Raw genomic sequence first — 18,431 nt, forward strand, 5'->3', positions numbered from 1 at the left:
GCTGGGGGCCTGTGTGGGGCCAAGCTTCAGATGTCCAGCTCAGGAAGGAAACTTCTTCCACCCTGGAGGCGGGGAGCAGGGGCTGCGGTGCCAGGCCGCGTGCCCCACCCCCCGCCCCGCCTCCGGGTAGGCTCCACGCCTGTTCCATCCTGGAGGGGGAGACCGGAGCCCACCCCTGCCGGAGAACGCCGACCGCCGACCGCCTTTCCGGCGCCCACTCAGAAAAGAAGACACTGCAAAGACCTGGAGCTGTAATTCGCAGTGCTCGCGAGCCTTTAATTCATTATGAACCTAGAGGCAGGGGAATTAGGCAAAAATACAGCGCGCATCCTTAATCTCAGGTGGGAAAAAAACCAGGGTGGGTGGGTTTGTTTTTTGCTTTCGCACACAGACACGGATGTTATCTTCGTGGGGGAAGTGTGCGTTCCCCTTTGCTGTGAGACCACCTGTCTGCACGAGTTGTCTGGGAACCCACGACCGACGGACGGGGTGCAGCAACCCAGAGGGACCGGCCACGGGGGCCGGCCCACCGCCCAACCCAGGGCCGCAGGGGCGTCTGCCCGCTTCCTTTTATTCTCTTTACAATATAAATAGCATTTTCAAACTACATATGAACACAGTGACAGCGCCCTGGGGCAGGGGCTGCTGCATGCAGAGGAAACCCAGACATTCCGCCGACTCCCCTGGCACCTCCCGCCCCACCCGCCCCTCCGGGTCACCTGCCCCCTCCCCATCAAGGAAGTTGCTCTCCACTTCCCTTACATGGTTCTCTCTGGCCTGGCAACCGTTAGAGCCTCTTTTTTTAAATTAAAAAAAGTTCTATACAAGCAAATGACGCCCTCAATCCCCCTACAGGGGACAGCGGGGCAGCTGAGAGGCAGGGGGCTAAGAAGCACGTTTTTGCCTGGAAACTCAACCCACAACCCTTACGAGGCAGATTTCCTCTGAGCTGAAAACGATTCCCTCGCGCTCTCTCTCTCCTGGACACACAAATCCACGCGTCACGGAGAGGATACAGGATGTGCCAGCCCCTCGGGTTCCGGGGAAGACCCCCTGCACACCTGGGCCGTAGCCGGACCCCCCGAGGACCGCCCACCCGAGGCCTCAGCTGGGGGATGGGTCTCCCGAGGGGAAGAAGCAAAAGATGGAGCCACCAGAGGAGAGAGCGTTTATTTTGCAAAAGGCCACGCAGACAAGGGGCAGGCCACCCAGGGAGCTGCCGGTCTCCTCCCATTGGGCGCTGGCGGCGGTGCCAGCCACCTGGACCTTCTCGATCTCACGACTGGGAGAGAGTGAGTGACCAGGCGCCACCGTCCGGGATCCCTGGGTGCCCCCAGGCCTCACCGCAGCTACAGTGCATCCCCGCCACTCAGACCAGCGAGACCAGAAAACACAACAAACGAAAAGACGAGCTGCCTTCATCTCCCGCAGCAATCTTGGTTCTGAGAAAAAGGACATTTTGTCTTGTTGTTTTTAAAGCCACAAATCTAGAAAACAACTTTGGGGCTTGTTTTTCCGTTTCTTTCCTTCTCTTCTTGCGTTTTTTTTAAACAATAGGTATTTATAGAAAGAACCTCACAAAGGTGATTTATGTACAGAAGTCACAATCTCAAAGGCTGCTCAGGAGGCAGGCAATGCAGTAGCACCTTTTCGAGAAGAAGAGCTTACGTGGTTTACGAATCTGGGTTGAGGGGGTGGCGCGTGCCCCCGCCGGCCCCCCAGAGCCCACGTGGCCCTGCTCCCTGAGTCCGGGGGCGCGTGTGGCGTCCTGCTCGCTCCTGTCGCCGAGGTAGCCTCTTGGGCCACGGAGGCGAGGACAGGGATTCACAGCAAGCAAATGCCTGGGCCCGCCGCGCCTGCCTTGCTGGGCCAAGGGGTCGCCGGGCGGCCGGCTGTCCTAGAACGGGGCTCCGGGCCAGCACTGCGCCTGCAGGAGGCTCTCCATGAAGGCCGGGTAGTCCGGGTTCCGCCCCGAGTCCTCCGCGGCGCGAGGGGTGCCCACCCGCGGGCGCTTGGCGGCCTTCACCTCTTCTCCCGAGAAGACATTTTCCTGCGGGGCCCCCGTGGTGACCGACTGCAGGAGATCAGACGGCACTGGGGTTAGTGCGGATGGGGTGCTGTGGCCTTTAGGTCTGTGTCCCCCCCCCAGAGTCCTGTGTTGAAGCCCTACCCTGCCACAGTGTGATGGTATCAGGAGGTGATGAGGTCATGAGGGTGCAGCCCTTGCGAATGGGATCAGTGCCCTTATAAAGGGATCCCAGAGAGCTCTCTCTTGCTCTCTCTCTCCACCATGTGGGCACACCAGAAGGCAGGTGTCTGTAAGCCAGGATCCAGCCCTCACCAGGCGCCGAATCTGCTGATACCTTGATCTTGAACTTCCAGCCTCCAGGACTGTGAGAGATAGCTTGCTGTGTAAATTCCAGTCTGTAATATTTTGTTATCACAGCCGGAACAGACTGAAATACAGGCTCCGCTCGGGGGCCTGGCTGGAGGAGATGCCTGCCCTGCTGGGGGTCAAGGGCCCTGGGCTGCTGACCCTCAGCCAATGACAATGTTCTGAGAAACAACGCTCACTGAGTGAGCCCCCCATCAGGCAGAGGAGGGGCCCTAAGCTCCCAGTCACTGGCTCCCTAGCAGGACGGGCACCCTGCCATCCACAGAGTGCAGGAGGCAAGGCCAGGGTGTATACAGGCCACTCGTCTGCCTGGCAGCTCCTGTCCGTCCCCCAAGGGAACCTGGCATCTGAGACCCCCACCAGCTCTGACTCAGCTCTTCCACCCATGGCCACAGCCCCCAATCCTCAAAACCTTGGATTAAACACTAAAGAAAGAAGACAGTGAAAGGCTGTGAGAAGAGGCCAGTCTCCCCTGTTCCTTTGTGCATTGCTGACCTGCAGCTCAGATCCATGTGCAGGCGCTTCTGTCTCCTCCTCGCCGGCCGGGCTGACCCTCCCATCCCAGACCAGGCAAAGGCCAAGGCAGGAGGTCAAGGCCACCTGACGGGTCACTCTCCCAGGCAGCAGCGCTCACCCCCACCCCCAGCCACTTACCAGCCGGGACCGGACCCTCTTGGGGAGCTCCTCGTCCAGGGTGAAGATGTCACCACGCTTCACTGTCAGCTGGGACCCATCCTCGAACTCCACCTGCCAAGGGGACACAGTTCAGCTTGCTGGCTGCTCAGCCTGGCTGGCTGAGGCCCGACACCCGCACTCTCACGGCCTGCTTGCCAGACAAGCCACGGGAAGCAGCACAGGGTCAGCAGCTATCATCTTTCCCGCTGGGATACGGGTGGTTTCTCGTCAAAGATTCCACCCCTTTCAATAATTTCTTTTCCACAATTACGGTGAGAAGCTCACAACCAACTTGGTTTTTAAAAAAAACAAGGGCACTGAATTGTACGCTTAAAAATTGGTTAAAACAGTAAATTTTATGTTATGTATGTTCTACCACACCCACACACACACACACACACACACACCGGGAAGACACCTCCAAAGGGGATAATATTGGACAGTTGGACAACCTTCCAGCTTGTGCTGACCTTCTCAGTTAGTGGGCAAACGCCATCATCCCCAGCAGGACCTCTTCGAGGGCCCCGCCCCAGCCCATCCCTGTACCTGGTAGACAGGACCCCCTCACCTGGTAGATGTGACTGGTCACAGAGGAAATGAACTTGGCCCTGTAGATGTTGCCATCAGTCCACCGGAGCTCAACAAACTCGCCCTCAGGTGGGGGACCCAGCCGGGCACAGTCTCTACTCTGTGGAAGGAAGGACAGGCGGGGGGTAAGGGGCGCCCTCGGCCTCTGTCACCGCGCTCGCCTGGGCTAAGAAAGGTCCCATCTGGTAGATTTTGCCACCAGGAAGAAGGCAGTGCTCTCAGCTTGAACTATCAAGGGGAGCTGTGGGCAGGTGCCGAGGCCGGGGGTGCCGTGGCCATCCCAGCCCTGGGGTATCGCCCACCTGCAGGCATATCTAGACTGGCCTGGCTCTCTGCTGTTTCTACAGAAACAGGTGGCGCTTTCTAGCTGGGGCCCTACAGCCTGGGCCTGTCCATCAGGGACAATGGTGACCCTGGATGCAGGGGACCCCTGTGAGGGATCCGGCTACCTCCCTTCCTAAGGGCAACGCTTGCCCTGCGCCTGTGCCCGCCCCTCGCCCCACCCACCGCCACTGGCCCTGCCCCCTTCAGCCCTGCGCTGCTCACCGTGATGCTCTCTGGGTACAGGTTATCGCTGTAAGACCCGTCGTCAAAGTTCACTTCGTAAAAGGTCTGCGTGGTGGTGCCGATGACGCGGCACCGGTAGTAAAGCCCGTTGCGGTTCTTGGTGATGACCACCTGCCCTAAGGACACGGCCCTCAGGATCTGGACCTGGAGGCGGAGGGGGTGTCAGAACACAGCGGGGCGGGTGGGCGGACAGGGAAACAGGGCGGAGGGCAGGAGGGCACTCACAGTGTGACCCCCCGACTTGTGCTTGAAGCAGGTGATGGAGACAACGTAGGGCCAGTCGTCTGGCTCCATGAGGACGCCAGCGGCGTGGGCGCAGGTCACGTGGAAGGAGGTGGAGCAGTGCTCGCAGGAGCACTGGATGCAGGCGCCCGACACCTTCTTCATCCGCTTCCGGCAGTACACACATTTCTGCGGGGACACGGCGGTGGGAATGGGGCTCTGGCCGGTGCCTCTGCCCCCGCCCCCGCCCCCGCCCCCTGGGGCTGGGAGGCCTCCTGCCGGGCCCCCAGGTCTGTCTCCTGGGAGTGACTCTGAGACCCAGGGCTGGAGTGCGGAGTCCCGGCAGCCGGCCTTGAGTGGAGGCATCCTGGGAGAGTCTTGACCGCGATGTAGAGCCCCCCACAAACCACCCCAGGCCCACCAAGGAGCACTTCCAAGACTGGAATAGGCACCAACAATCACACAGTGCCCCCCAGGAGCACTTCCCCCCAGGAGCACTTCCAAGACTGGAATAGGCACCAACAATCACACAGTGAAACGTGATTCATCCATGAAAAGGAGAGAGGCACTGACACTCGCTACAACGTGGATGGACCCTGAGAACACGATGCTCAGCGAGAGAAGCCAGGCACAGAAGGACACACAGGGTGTGATTCCACTGATGGGAAACGTCCAGAACAGGCAGGTAGATCCACAGAGACAGCCAGTGCGTTAGGGGTTGTCAGGGGCTGAGGGAGGGAGATGGCAGTCACCCGATAGGGAGGGGGTTTCTTTCTGGGGTGATGGAATGTTCTGGAACTAGATAGAGGTGATGGTTGCCTAACTCTGTGAATGTAGTAAAAGGAAAATGTTCTCTTTAAAATGGGGGATTTTTTTTTTAAAGAAAATAAATATATAAATAAAATGGGGGATTTTATCTTAATTTTGAATGAGAGACGCTGCAGTGTAGCCCTTCATAAGGAGGGGCAGAGGGCCCACACCGTGGGAACGCCCTGCCTGGGTGACCTGCTCTGCTGGGCATCAGCTCCCAGGCCGCCGATGTGCACCTACGCCCACGCCCTGCCACCACTCAGCAACCACCAGCCCGTCACTCTGGGCGTTTAATAAGCGGGCCTTCACCGCTTTGTAAACCGCATTCAAAAGCCAGAGAAGCCCCACAGCAAAGGCGCTGCAGGAGTGCTGCCCGGCGCCAATCGATGGCAATGATATCTCATTATTAAACCGTCGATGCCTGATTCTCCAGCCGGCCTGCGGGGACAGGTGCAGAAGCACAACACGGCCCTTGAGGACTGTGCTCTGCGTGGCTCCACGGGGAGCGGAAGGTGGAGCACAGCTGCCCTGGCGACCGGGCCGCGACCCCACAGCCGAGGCCCGGGAGAAACCTGACAGCCAGGCCTGACACGCAGCTCGTTCAATCCAGCCTCCGGTGGCAGCTCATTATTCCGAGTTTACCCGTCATGAGGAATACAGGCCAGGCCCCCATCGGGCCATTTATCAAGGGCTGAGCTCAGGGCTGCCTTAAGGGTGAGTCCCGTGTCTGGGACTCCCTCACTGGAGGCAGTGAGGCGGGGGTGGGGATGGGGGGTGGTACAGGGTGGGGTGTGGACATTGGTGGAGAACAGTGGCCAAGAGGAGGCCAAGGGCTGCGGCTGGGTGTGCCATCAGCCATGGAGGCTGCAAGGCACCATGTCCTATGTCTCCGGCCTCCCCTCTTCCCCACCGGCCCCTGCCGTCATCCCTCACTGCCTGCCTGCCAGCCCACCCTCCCTCCCATCAGGATGTGACACCGGCCTCTACACCTCACGGCAGGGCCAACGAGAGGGCAGAGCTGGTTCAGGGCACCCGCCCCGGCAGCCTCGCAACCTGACCTGGCCTGGTGAGAGGGTGAGCACGAGGCTCAGGCCGCCGGCAGGCTGGGGCCACCCCCGCTCACCAGGACCAGTGGCCAGGGAGTCACGGGGACAGACAGTTGGGCGGGTGACCAGGCGTGACCGTCCCCGAGCCTGCGGCCTGCACATGGCCCCAGGGAGGCAGGCGGGCGCCGGGCACGCAGGAGTTAACCACCGGCTTCCGTGCGAGGCTCCATTAGGCAGTACAAGCGAGCCTGGTGTAAAAGGATTTTTAATTCATCGTTACAAGTGCTGGTAATGAAGAGGCTGCAAGCTGGAAATGTCAGATGATCCATAAGGCGTCTGGGAGGGAGGCTCTATCACGGCAGAGCGCACCGCACCATCACTCCACCTGAATAATGAGGCCTTTCCCGCCCGTGCTCCTGGAGGAATCACCCGCAGGCGCCAGCCTCTTCCTAACGCCCGTCCTTGCTGGGCGGGGCTGGCGCTGGCCCCAGTGCCCCCCGTTTCCTGACCAAGCCCCGTCCGTCCCCTCCCACATGGCTCCAGCTGGCTGCCCACTCAGCCCTGCCCGGGGGCCCCGCACCTGTGGGCTCCGCGGTCGGTGTCTCTGCCTTCGCTGGGACTCCCCGCTGGGTTCAGTGCCCGCAGCCCCATTTCTTTGCCTCCTGCCCACTAGAGGCCTGGAGGAGCGTCACTAGCCAGGCCTGCGCCAGGCAGCTGGGAAATAAACCAGGCAGGAAAAGCAGCCAGGATGCTGTCCATACCCCTGGGCCAAGGACCTAGCTCCCAGATGCCACAAGACACATCCCATCACCCACATGTCCCCCACACGGCCACCTGCAAACTCACAGGTGGTGATGACCTGAGAGCACATGCTGGTGCTCAGATGGCATGATTAGCGCTTTCTGTTGTGGCCCAGCTGATGCTCCCCACACAGGGGACTTTTAGCAGCCCCATTTTACGGAGGGGAAGGCTGAGGCACAGAGAGGTCAAGGAATCTGTCCAGTGTCACACAACTGGCTGGTGGCCAAGCTGGGAAGGGAAGCCAGTGTTTGCTCACTGTCTGCCTACTGCCCACTGAGCCAAAGCCTCTCCCAGATGGGGGAGGGGTGTGTGTGTGACCAGCAAGAGCAGGAGGCGTGAGCCTTGCAAGACCACACCTGCCCAAGGATGGCCGTGCTCCTTAGAGGGGCCAGTGATGGTACTCCTATAACTTAGGAGCAAAAAAGCCACCAGCCCAGTTCAAAAATAGGCAAAGGACTTGAATAGACGTTTCCCTAAAGAAAACATATAGAGGGGGCTTCCCTGGTGGCTCAGTGGTTAAGAATCTGCCTGCCAATGCAGGGAACACGGCTTCGAGCGCTGTCCGGGAAGATCTCACATGCCGCAGAGCAGCTAAGCCTGTACGCCACAACTACTGAGCCTGCGCTCTAGAGCCCGTGAGCCACAACTACTGAGCTTGCATGCCACAACTACTGAAGCCCGTGCACCTAGAGCCCGTGCTCCGCAAGGAGAAGCCCATGCACCACAATGAAGAGCAGCCCGTTTGCTGCAGCTAGAGAAAGGCTGTGCGCAGCAACGAAGACCCAACGTAGCCAAAAATAAATAAATTTAAAAAGAAAGAAAACATACAGATGGCCAACAGGTACACGAACAGATGTCAACATCACTTAATCATCAGGGAAATGCAAATCAAAACCACCTGTTAGAATGTCTATCATCAAGAAGACAAGAGGTATTGTTGAGGATAGAAAGAAAAGGGAACCCACATGCACTGTTGGTGGGAATGTAAATTGGTGTAGCTGCTGTGGAGAACAGGATGGTGGTTCCTCAAAAAATTAAAAATAGAACTACCATACCATCTGGCAATTTCACTCCTGAGTTTTTGTCTGAAGGAAAAAAAATCACTATCTTGAAAAGACACCTACACCCCCATGTTCACTGCAGCATCGTTTACAACAGCCAAGACCTGGAAGCAACCTAAGTGTCCCTTGACAGAAAACGGATAAAGAAGATGTGATGCAGAAATACAATGGAATATTACTCAGCTATGAAAGAGAAGGCAATCCTGCCATTTGCAGCAATGTGAATGGATGTTGAGAACATTCTGCTCCGTGAAAAAAGCCAGACACAGAAGGACCCATGCTGCGTGGTTCCACTTCCACAAGGCATAGGAAACAAACTCACAGAAGCAGACAGCAGAGTGATGGTCGCAAGGGTGGGGGAGGGGAAATAGGGAGCTGCCGTTTAACGTGTGAGAAGTTTCAGTTAGGCATGATGAAGGCATTCTAGAGCCCTGCTCGATGACTGTAACTGGATTGGGTACTTAAAATTCTGTTTGGCGGCATATCGCAGGTTAGGCAAGAAAGAACTGGGCAGAGTGCGGGTGGCTTCCTCTGTGTGAAAAGCTGGAAATAGAGACGGGGAGGGGCGCCCTGCTTTTCTCCGGGTACCCCCATGGCTATTCAAAGAGTAACTGCTGGCCAAACTGAAATGCGACTTCTGCTTCCCTGGCAGCTACCCTGCATCCCTGGGGCCTAGGGACTCTCCAGGGCCCCTACCAGCTTCCACCGCTGCTCGGGGATGGCGCTGATGTCCACGGGGTGGCGCTCCATCACGTTCAGGAACCGCACTTCCGGGACGGCGATGGCGCAGATCACGTGGATCCACCTGGGGGGGCGGAGCGGGTGGGGTCAGGGGTCACAGGTGCGCTCCGTGCCCTTGGGGTCATCTCATGATTGTGCGCACCGGCTGGCCAGGCCGAGGGGACCTCATCTGCTCCTGCCGGTCCGGCCCCCGCCCCGAATCGCCCCTCAGGACACCCCAGGAGGAGAGTCCCTTCTAACGCACCTCCTGTCAGTCGTCATCTGCAGGGCGCCTCCCCGAAGGTTGCACAGGCAGCACTCCTACAGGGACCAGACAACAGCCAGGTGAGGGGTGTGCAGGGCGGCGCCGCCCGCCTGCTGCTCCGGGACCTGCTCCGTCCCCCGCCCACGGTCCTTACATTTCAAACTAGCGGCCACAGGAAGCGATGGGCCGAGAGAGTGCGTCGGGCTCCACCCGAGACCCAGGGAGGTGAGGCCGCCAGCCCAAGGTCACCCTGCGGGATCGGGCGAGCCCGGGGCCCAGGACCGGCTCCCCCACGGGCCGCGCCGGCTTTCAGAGCACCACCCCAGGGGCTCCGGGCAGGCCTCTGCAGGGGCGAGTTACCGCAGTCCAGGCGTGGGCCGCGCACCGGGAACACGTCCAGCCCTCGTTGACCAGCTCTGGGCGGATGCCGTAGCAACCTGGAAGACAGGGGCCAGCGTATCTGTCACCGCGGCTGCCCGCGGGCTGCACGGAGCCCCCTCCCGCCCCCGGGGCGGGGTGAAGGGCGGCTGCGGCATTGAGGGTAATTGTGCTCACCAACCGCTCTACCTCAATCCGGGCCACTGCACACAGAGCCGGAGAAAGTCTGGAAGCTGACGCGGGGAAGGAGAGCTGGCCCCCAAGCGGGAGCCCTGCCGGGTCTGGAGGCTCAGCCTGGCCCTCGCCCCCCACCCCAGTCTGGGAGGCTCGCCCAGGCTCTTCTGAGCTGAGAGAGAGGAAGGTGGCCCAGCGGTGGTGTGAGATGCAAGGTGGGCCTCGGGGAGCCCTGAGTTCAGAGCAGCAGAGCTGGGCCCAGAGTCCACTGTTTCCAAAAGCGCAGCCGGAGGCTCTGGGTTACCAAGGTGTTGGCTTTGGGATGTGGTCCGGGTTTACAGTCGCAGAGGGAGCATGGGGGAGGGGGCATGGAGGAGGGGCGGAGGACCATGCCTCAGAGCAAGGGCAGAAGGCACAGCCTGCCCCAGGACCCTGCCTCACCCGGGGTCACTGCCCAGCAGTCCTGCGGGGACCCTGAGCCAGCCGGGGCTCGCTACCCACCAAACGGGCTCTGTGGGCTAGAGGGGCCATTGGCCAGTACTGAGAGGTCCCTGGGGAAAGGACAGGGAGAAAGCAAGGCAGCGGGAAGGGGGCACCCTGAGGGACGGCAAGGTACCCGAGAGCCCACACCTGGCCCCCTGCTCCATCCCCTGGGGCCCTCAGCCAAGGTCAGGCCTGGGGGTGTCCCCCTCTGTCTGGTGCCAGGGCTCAAGGAAGATGCCTGTGCTGAGGACTCTGCCTCCCAAGGGCAATGAGGGAGGCTCCTCTCCCCTTGCGTGGCTGGACCTCAGGCCCCTCGAGAGCGGCAGGGTGGTGAGCTTGGCTGCTGCCCACCCCCTCCCCCCCAACCCCAACCCCGGGGGGCCCATCTGCCCAGGAGCACGTCTCACAGCCGGGCCCGGCCGGGCAGAGCAGACGGGTTCCCAGCCAAGAGACAGAGTGAGCTCCGGGCAGGCCTCTGCAGGGCGGGCGCTGGACAGAGATGTACACACGCAAAATTAAGCGGCTCCAGGAAGCTTTCTCCCTGTCCTGGGAGCTTAATCTCACATTCGCTGCCCCCTCCCACCCAAGAAGGGGACAGACATCCATCTTCCTGTCTCAGGCTATGGTTGGGACTTCAGGGTTTGGGGGAGGGTAGTCACCGATGGCAGAGATAAATCCGACCCCTGAACCACTCTAGAACCTCAGCTCTAGCATCAGTTCCAACTCCGGCCCCAAAGTGTGGAGTTTAAAAGCGTCACAGCCCCTGACAGGTACCTGATCTCCTGCGGCCTCCCAGGCCCTGGGCGGGGAGGGCAGGCCTCGGTGCAACCTCCCAGAAGGAGGCTGACCAGGCAGTCCTGCCTTGGCCAGGGGGAAGGGCAGGACACCTGCCCCCAAAGGTCAAGACCCCCACCCCATGACGCCAGGTCCCGCTATAGGCCCGAAGCAGCAGCCAGAGGAAGGGGCGAGGGTGGCTGTCTCGGGAGGGTGAAGCGGGGCTGTGTGGTGGACCCCTCGGCTCTCCCCGCTCCCCAGCACTCACTGGCATGGACCTGCAGGCAGCACTTAGCACAGGAGATCAGCAGGCTGGTCCCGTCATCGCCGATGTAGGAATTGGCGGGGAGTGGCTCTGTGTTCTCCCCGCTGGAGGTGAAGCACATCTCGGGGATCAGCGGCCGTGTCTTCTGACCGCTTTTGGAAGGCGGTGTGGCCGAGGGGCCCTCCCCGAGGGAGGCCTGGGGAGTCTCCTTCTCGGTCTGTAGGGACTGCAGGAGGAGGGCCGCCATCAGTGGAGAGCCCAGCGTGGGGCGGGCAGGGACCCCTGACATCCTTGAGTCTATCCTCTGCCCCTCCGTCCCCAAGCAGCACACCCCAGGCTGCTCTTTGCCGCACTAGCACCCCTACCAGGACACCTGCAACTGCCCCACCATGGGTGTCCCTGACGTACCCTCCCAGCCCCCAACCCTGCTTCAGAAGCCCCCGAGAGATCCTCCCCAAAGGCAGTCAGACTCTGTCCCATCCACCCAGAAGCCCTCCCACTTAGGGTTACTTGCAGACAGCACAGACACTGCCCTGCTGCCCTCACCCCTCTCGCCCGCATCCCACTGCCCCTGGCTCGCTCTGCTCCGGCCACAAGGGCCCCCTCACGGTTCCTCCCAAACGCCAGGCGTGGTCCTGCCCTGGGGCCTTTGTATGTGCCGTTCCCACCGCCTGGGGCGCTCAGATCTCTGCTCACATAACCAGCGGGCCCCCAGGCCTTCCTTGCTCTGTCTGTCCTCGTGGTCCTGACCATCACCTGATGCCGTGTTATCTGTGTATCTATGTGGGGCGTTCTCCCCACCTGTGACTCACACGCGCCCCATGACGGCTGTACCCCAGTCCCCCCAAATCCAATCAGATGAAGAGACTGTGATGAAAACATCCTGCGCATGGCACCGGCATCCAGCAACACTGGGCCTGTCACAGGGTGGTGGGGCTCCCAGATGAGCCTCCCCAGCACCCAGTGACAGAAGGACTCTGACCGGCTCAGGGCATAAGGAAAGAGGCCACCAGAGACCACTGGCCTGATGCACTGTGTGTGTGTGGTGGTGGGGCCCTGGGGCGCCCCATGTGGCAACTTGGATTAGGGGACCGGCTGGTTTCCAAACAGGCAGAATGTCCAGCCACAGCCCTTCCCATGATATGGGACAAGCGAAGCCTGGTCCCCGACTCTGAGGGCTCCGGACTGCGGAAGCGGCAGCCCCGCAAGTCCCACTGACACCGTGGACGTGATTAAGCTGAGTCACAATGCTTCACTTAGCAACCGGGATTAAGGAGATTCGCCTCTTAAGCCAGTGTTCCCAGTGATGACTTCCAGCGGCGAGGGGCGTGCCTAGAGAAGACGTCTGTCTGGACGTTTCGTCTTACTTGTTTCCACAACCAGATGTTGGCTCACTTAGGGACCACAGGTCCTGGCAGCTCTGAGTGGCAGAGCCCTCGAGATGGGTGTGCTGCCCTCAGCACGGGGCACAGAGCTCGGCTAGCTCAGCTAATACGTGGAAGATGCCAGGCACTAGGCTGGAAGCCGGGGACCCCAAAACAAGTGAGACCCGGCCCTGTCCTCCAAGGGCTGATAAACAGAGGGCAGGAGCAAGAGCAGAGGCGGGTGGGGGAAGCTGGGGGGCATGCCAGAGTCAGCTTGGGATAGCAGGTCCAGGAAGGCTTCCTGGAAGAGGTGGCAGCTGGGTGGAATCAAAGAGTGAACAGAAATCCATCTGGCGAGGGAGAGGCCTGGGTGGGTGTGTGGGAGATGCTGGGGGACAGCACGGAGCATGCTGTGTGTGCGTGCGGGGGCAGATATCACAGGAGAGGATGGCTGTGGGGCATGTGCAGAGGCCGGGGGCCGTGGTGAGCCTGGCGGGCTTTCCAGCTGGGCCATGCGTGGCTGTGGTGAGGTGCTAACAGGAAGGGCAGGAGGCAGGCAGTGGTCAGGGCTGGGGGAGGGGGACATGGCAGGAAACCGGTTAAGGAGGAAACCGGGAGGACGTGGTGGTGGATGGTACAGGGCAGAGTGCGGGGAAAGGCCACGATCACAACTTGGAAACTCAGGACAGAGCTGGCGGCCGCGTGGCGCCAGGCCATGCGTGGGTCTTCGCCCAGCCCCAGCCCCCCACCGCCAGCCCCCGTTCACCACGCAGGCGCCTACCTGGACCCACCCCCGGGCCCCCTGCCTGCGCTGCCCCCTGGGCTGGGCTGAGGGCCTCTCAGAGGACAGCCATCTGAGATGATTCCTTGCACTCTCATCCTCTTTGAGGCACATTGATAAATTACCTTCCAATGAAACGCAGGCCCTGGGCTCTCTCCCCGCAGCCCTCACAGGGGCCTCCGTCGGGCTCTCCACCGAGCCCGCTGTGGCTCCAACAGCAAATGGGTCCTTGGCCCCCATCACCCTCCCTTCAGGGGGAAGGGACTCCCTTCAGGCAGAGCGAGCCCTGGCGCCACCGGGAGCAGGCGGATGCTGCCCGGCCCGGCATGGCCTGGGGGTCCCTCAGCACCGGCTCACCTGGCTGTACGGGTAGAAGAGGGTGCAGATGGCACAGTAGGGCTCCGTCAGGGCGGCCGCCGCGTTGAACTTCCTCTCAGCCTGGAAGCTGGCCGCCTTGTTCTTCCACTGCAGGGACAGCAAAGACCTCAAGGCCTCGGGGTCACCCACGTCCTCGTCCCCAGAGAAAGGGAAGGCTTCTGGAGTAAAGTGGGAGGGGGGAGGAGCTTCAGCACCCAGGGCCCCACCCCACCCAGTGCGCGCTCGAGGGGATGGGTCCCCGCTTCTCGGCCCCTGAGCCCCTCCGCAGGGAGGTGCCCTGGCCCCCCTCAGCTCAGGGCTGATCCCATCTGGGGACAGGAGATGGGATGGTCAGGCCTTGGCAGGTCAGGCACAGACTCCCCTGGGAGTCGGGCAGGGGCACTGCTGCCCCAATGTCCTGTAAGATGGAGGCCACTGACAGATGTCCCTCCCATCACCTGTCACCGGGCTGGCCTCCGCCGGCCTCGACTCCCAGCTCACTGTCTGCAATCCCCCACATCCCATTCCTGCACTTCCTGAGGACACAGGGGTGCCATCTGCCCTGGCATCAGCGTCAGCAGTCCCCAGGAACCTGCCCAAGGAGCAGGGTCCTCATCCCTGGGGCCCCAACCTTCCCAGCAGCTGGGCCAGCATGGCTGGTACCACAGCCGTCCCAGCTGTAAGGCCAGAGGCTGCCTCAATGCACGGGGACCCTGGGGCTGCATCTGATCTCCAGAGAGGCCCCTCCTGCTCCCAGAGCTCCAGCCCGAGACCCGCTTCTAGAACCCTCCGTGTCCTCGCCCTCAAATTAGGTTCAGAATCAAAGAAGCCACCCAGGCACTTTTCACACTCCGCGTGCGTCTTAAACGGAAGGCTGAAGCGGAAGATGATAAATGGGCTTAGCAGGATTTCTGCACGTAAGACAATCACTCCGACTTTCAGCCGAGTGTTAAATAGAAGCTTCTCCGTCTCTGCCCCTCCAGCTCCAGTGCCACCGCCTCTTATTCCAACTTCTCCCAGGCGCACGCTGGGTTCAGGCAGGCAGGGTCACTTCTGTTGGGACTGGCCGCTCCCCAGTCCGGCGCTGACTTTCCCTGAGGGCAGCTTGGCCTCAGGTCAGAGATCAGAGCCCGGAGCATCGTGAGTCACAGGTGTCTGCGGGGTGACGGCCAAGGGCGAGGTTTCCTCTGTTCTCGAAGCAGCTTCTCCCACTTCGGGGTCACGCGGCCCTGTCTCCGGTGCAGGGAGCGCAGGGCCAGGACGTCTCTGCTGGAAATGGACTTGGAAATGGGCCAGTTCCGGGCCCCATGCTGCTCCATGATCCTCTAACTCTGAATCCATTTCTCAAGTCTCTCCCTGGGGGATGTGGCCGGCACCTCTACCATCGTTCGTTGCTGCCCTCTGGAAACGCTCTGCGCCAGGCATCCAAACAGATCCCGAGGCTGTGAGAGGATGAGGTGTGGTCCTCGCTCACCTGGAGGGCCAGGAAGGGACACAAACGCACAAGGGCCACGGCAAGTGTGCTGGGGGTCGTGGGCAGGAGCCTCTGCTGACGGCATCTTCTCAGTTCTCACAGGATAAGGAGGGGGCAGAGGTTACCACGGAGACTGTGAAAGCATCGCACCAGGAGCTCTGGGTGACAACTGGCCTCGGCGTTCCCGGCATTCCCAGCACCCACCGTGTGCCTGGCACCAGGCCACACGCTTCACAGGCCTCAGCCCCGTGCACCTCCCTGGCAGGACCCCTTGAGGGGGGCCAGAAGACCCCATTTTACAGATGGGAAAACCGAGTCACAGAAAGGCAAATGGCACCACGGTCCCCGGCTCCGGGCAGTGGGCTGGGGTGTGAGCCCAGGTGGCTGCACCTGCCCCTCAGAGGCCCCACTCGACATCTGAGGCCCTGGGCCCAGGAGAGCAAGCGCCCCCGGGGAAATGGAGCAAACAAGGGCAGGGCAGAGGCCTGGGGGCAGCCGGGCCTGACTCGGGAGCTGTGGGCTGGGCAGGGGGCACCTCGGCCCCACAGCATTTGGGGAGGGTCTGAGGCTGTGCCGGGGAGGGGTCTGCAGGCCCGACCTCGGCTGGGGGTGGCGGGAGTGAGCAAGCCGGGCGGGTGGCAGCGGAAGGCAGGGCAGGGGCACAGCAGAGCCAGGGGCACCCTTGCTCACCCTCGTCACTTGAGGCCTCCTGCTTGACCACAGACAGCGGGGACCGGGTGGGTGGCCTGCCCAGAGGGTGGCGCCGGCTCTTCTTGATCTCCATCTTCAACTTGGAAAAGGTCGACGGAGCCTAAAATGGCACAGGAGGCCTCTGTGGGAGCAGCTCTGGGGCCGGAAGTAGAGGCGGTGGAGCCCAGCTCAGAGGGACCCCAGTGTCCTCAGTCAGGGGCAAAAGACCCCAGGAAGCGGGCAGCCAACACCCACGGTGGTTTCTTTTCTTTTCTTTTCTTTTTTAATATTCATTTGTTTATTTGGCTGTGCCGGGTCCTCGATGCGGCCCGTGGGATCTGGTTCCCTGACCAGGGATCAAACCCAGGCCCCCTGCCTTGGGAACGCAGTTTTAACCACTGGACCACCAGGGAAGTTCCCCCAACGGTGGTTTCTAAACCACGTACGTGCCGTTGGCCTCCGGGACAGGATCCACAGGGGCCGTTTGGACGAGCGGGGCTGTGGCCAGCACGTGGGGCAGGGGGACCCCCGGCCCCAGGGACCCACTGCCCCCTACCTGCACCTCGCCGGCTCCGCTCTCCTCCTCGGGGCCCGTCAGCTCCATGGGGGCCACCTGCTCCTTCCAGGTGGGGCCCTTCTGGGCAAAGTGCTCAGAGGCCTGCTGGCAGGACACGCGGCCCTTGTCGCCTGCCGCCGGGCCGGGCCGCGGCACCACGAACAGCATGGGGATGATGGGGCGCGGCTTCACCTCTGGCTCCTCGCTGGGTGCTTCGGGGGGCACCACGTTGAGAGGTGGTGGCGGGGGGTTCTCCTCGGCGGCCTCAGGGCCGGTGGCTGGTGCCGGGATCTCTAGCAGGGGCACCTCTTCGGTGGGGAACTGGGTGGGCGGGAGCGGCGGCAGCTGGGGCATGAGCGGGTGGTGGAGGTGCAGAGGGCCATAGCTCTTCTTCTTCCGGTCGCTCTTGGCCTTGGCTGGCCGCAGCTTGCCCCTCCCGTCCTCTGTGGGGACAGAAGAGAGATGAGTCAGAGGCGGGGGCCGGGGCACCCCAGGGGCCAGTGGCCAGGCACCCCCTTCGAGCCCCCCAGCCGGAGTGGGAGCCGGCTGCACTAGTTGAGGGCCCCTTCTGGCCCAGACAGGCCTTCCCCCAAGGAACCCGGGCTTCGGGCAGCTGTCACTGCTGCCAGGTCCCCCTGCCAGGCGGCCGAGCCCTGGAGCAGCAGCACCCTGGCCTCAAGAGTCCTGCCACAGGCTCAGAGCACCTTCTGGAATGAGCACGGGGCGCCGAGGCGAGCTGTCGGAAAGCAGCTGGGAAGAGACCGGCTCTGAACATCCTTTCTGAGGGGAGGGGGGAGGAGGTGGGATGCATTTTCTTTTCATGTGTCTGAGTTTCCTTTATTTCTACAGTAAACGCACACAGTTTGTGGAATTTTTAAAAAGCAAAACCTTAGACAACAAACCATAAACAAGTGGTTCTACTTGTGTGAAACAGAAGTGCCAGAGGGGCCTGCAGCGCCCGGAAGACGCGAGGGCCGGCGCTGTGGGGCTTCCTGACAGGTGACGGGGTGGGGAGGGAGGTGGACAGGGAGCGTCTTCAGCGGCATCTTAATTCAGGACCACAGCGGGCGTGCAGCTCGTCAAATAAACGGAGACGGGCGGTGTGGTTGGAGGGGTCATGGCCCCCAAAGACGCCCACACTGTAGCCCCGGGGCCTGTGCACGCGGAACCTGACGTGGCAGCAGGGATCTGCAGATGAGGTGGAGCTGAGGATCCCGAGGCGGACCCCACATACTAACAGGGATCCTTAAAAGCAGGGGATCCAGCTGGGGCCAGGGGAGCCGTGACTGCGGAAGAAGCCAGAGAGATGCGGCACTGCTGGCTGTGAGGATGGAGGACGGGGCCGAGAGCCAGGGATGCGGCACCTCTAGAAGCTGGAAAAGGCAGGGAATGACTCTCCCCTGGAGCCTCCAGAGGAGCCAGCCCTGCCCATGCCTGGATTTTAGTCCAGCGGGACCCATGTCGGACTCCTGACCCCTAGAAATGTCGGAGAATAAGACTTGCTTTCAGCCACTGGGTCTCTGTGGTCACATCACATAGCCACTGGGGATGCATGTGGGCGGGGGGCTCCACGAGGCCTGCTGTGCTCAGGGCGAGGTGTGCAGAGCCTCAGGGATGCCCGCCCACAAGGACCAGCGGCTCAGAGCACAGCCTTCGGGCCTTCCCTGCCCACCTGGAGAATGGGCACACGAGCTCAGGCCCTCACTGCCTGTCCCGGGTCCCCACAGGCTCAGGACGTCACATGAGGTGTGCCAGCAGCTGATACCCGGGGACGTACTGGTCATCCTACTGATGGTACCCGTGAACCGTTGGTTCCAATGCGTCACAGTCTGGGTCTCTGAGGGCCGGGAAAGGACAACTCGCAGAAAAGCAGTGGTCCCTCTCCCGGCTAAACCTGTTACCACGTGACACGTGACAGGGTCTGCTGGTCCCCGCGGCATCCACACTTACCTCTTACTATAAAAACCTGTCCGTGTTTCACCCCC

The 18,431-nt window shown here is 61.5% G+C and overlaps 1 protein-coding gene across 2 annotated transcripts in view; it reads right to left on the bottom strand.

The window, feature by feature from the left end:
• Positions 1-250: 250 nt before the first annotated feature.
• Positions 251-18,431, bottom strand: part of KDM4B (lysine demethylase 4B) — a 129,068-nt gene continuing 110,887 nt past the window's right edge. Inside the window, exons 12-23 of one of the 2 annotated variants that reach the window (XM_027085394.1) lie at positions 16,447-16,889; positions 15,891-16,011; positions 13,727-13,905; positions 11,228-11,450; positions 9,511-9,587; positions 9,151-9,206; positions 8,862-8,970; positions 4,451-4,636; positions 4,205-4,369; positions 3,639-3,758; positions 3,050-3,142; positions 251-2,074 (exon numbers count right to left, since the gene is read on the bottom strand). In XM_027085394.1, the coding sequence (XP_026941195.1) occupies positions 1,898-2,074; positions 3,050-3,142; positions 3,639-3,758; positions 4,205-4,369; positions 4,451-4,636; positions 8,862-8,970; positions 9,151-9,206; positions 9,511-9,587; positions 11,228-11,450; positions 13,727-13,905; positions 15,891-16,011; positions 16,447-16,889 (1,949 nt within the window). In that variant the 3' untranslated portion in view covers positions 251-1,897. The remainder of the gene's footprint in view (positions 2,075-3,049; positions 3,143-3,638; positions 3,759-4,204; positions 4,370-4,450; positions 4,637-8,861; positions 8,971-9,150; positions 9,207-9,510; positions 9,588-11,227; positions 11,451-13,726; positions 13,906-15,890; positions 16,012-16,446; positions 16,890-18,431) is intronic. The other variant, XM_027085388.1, reaches the window with a different exon arrangement.

The sequence above is a fragment of the Aethalodelphis obliquidens genome, unplaced genomic scaffold (assembly GCF_003676395.1).
Source record: "Aethalodelphis obliquidens isolate GAN/ISIS:26980383/991018 unplaced genomic scaffold, ASM367639v1 scaffold53, whole genome shotgun sequence".
Taxonomy (NCBI): domain Eukaryota; kingdom Metazoa; phylum Chordata; class Mammalia; order Artiodactyla; family Delphinidae; genus Aethalodelphis; species Aethalodelphis obliquidens.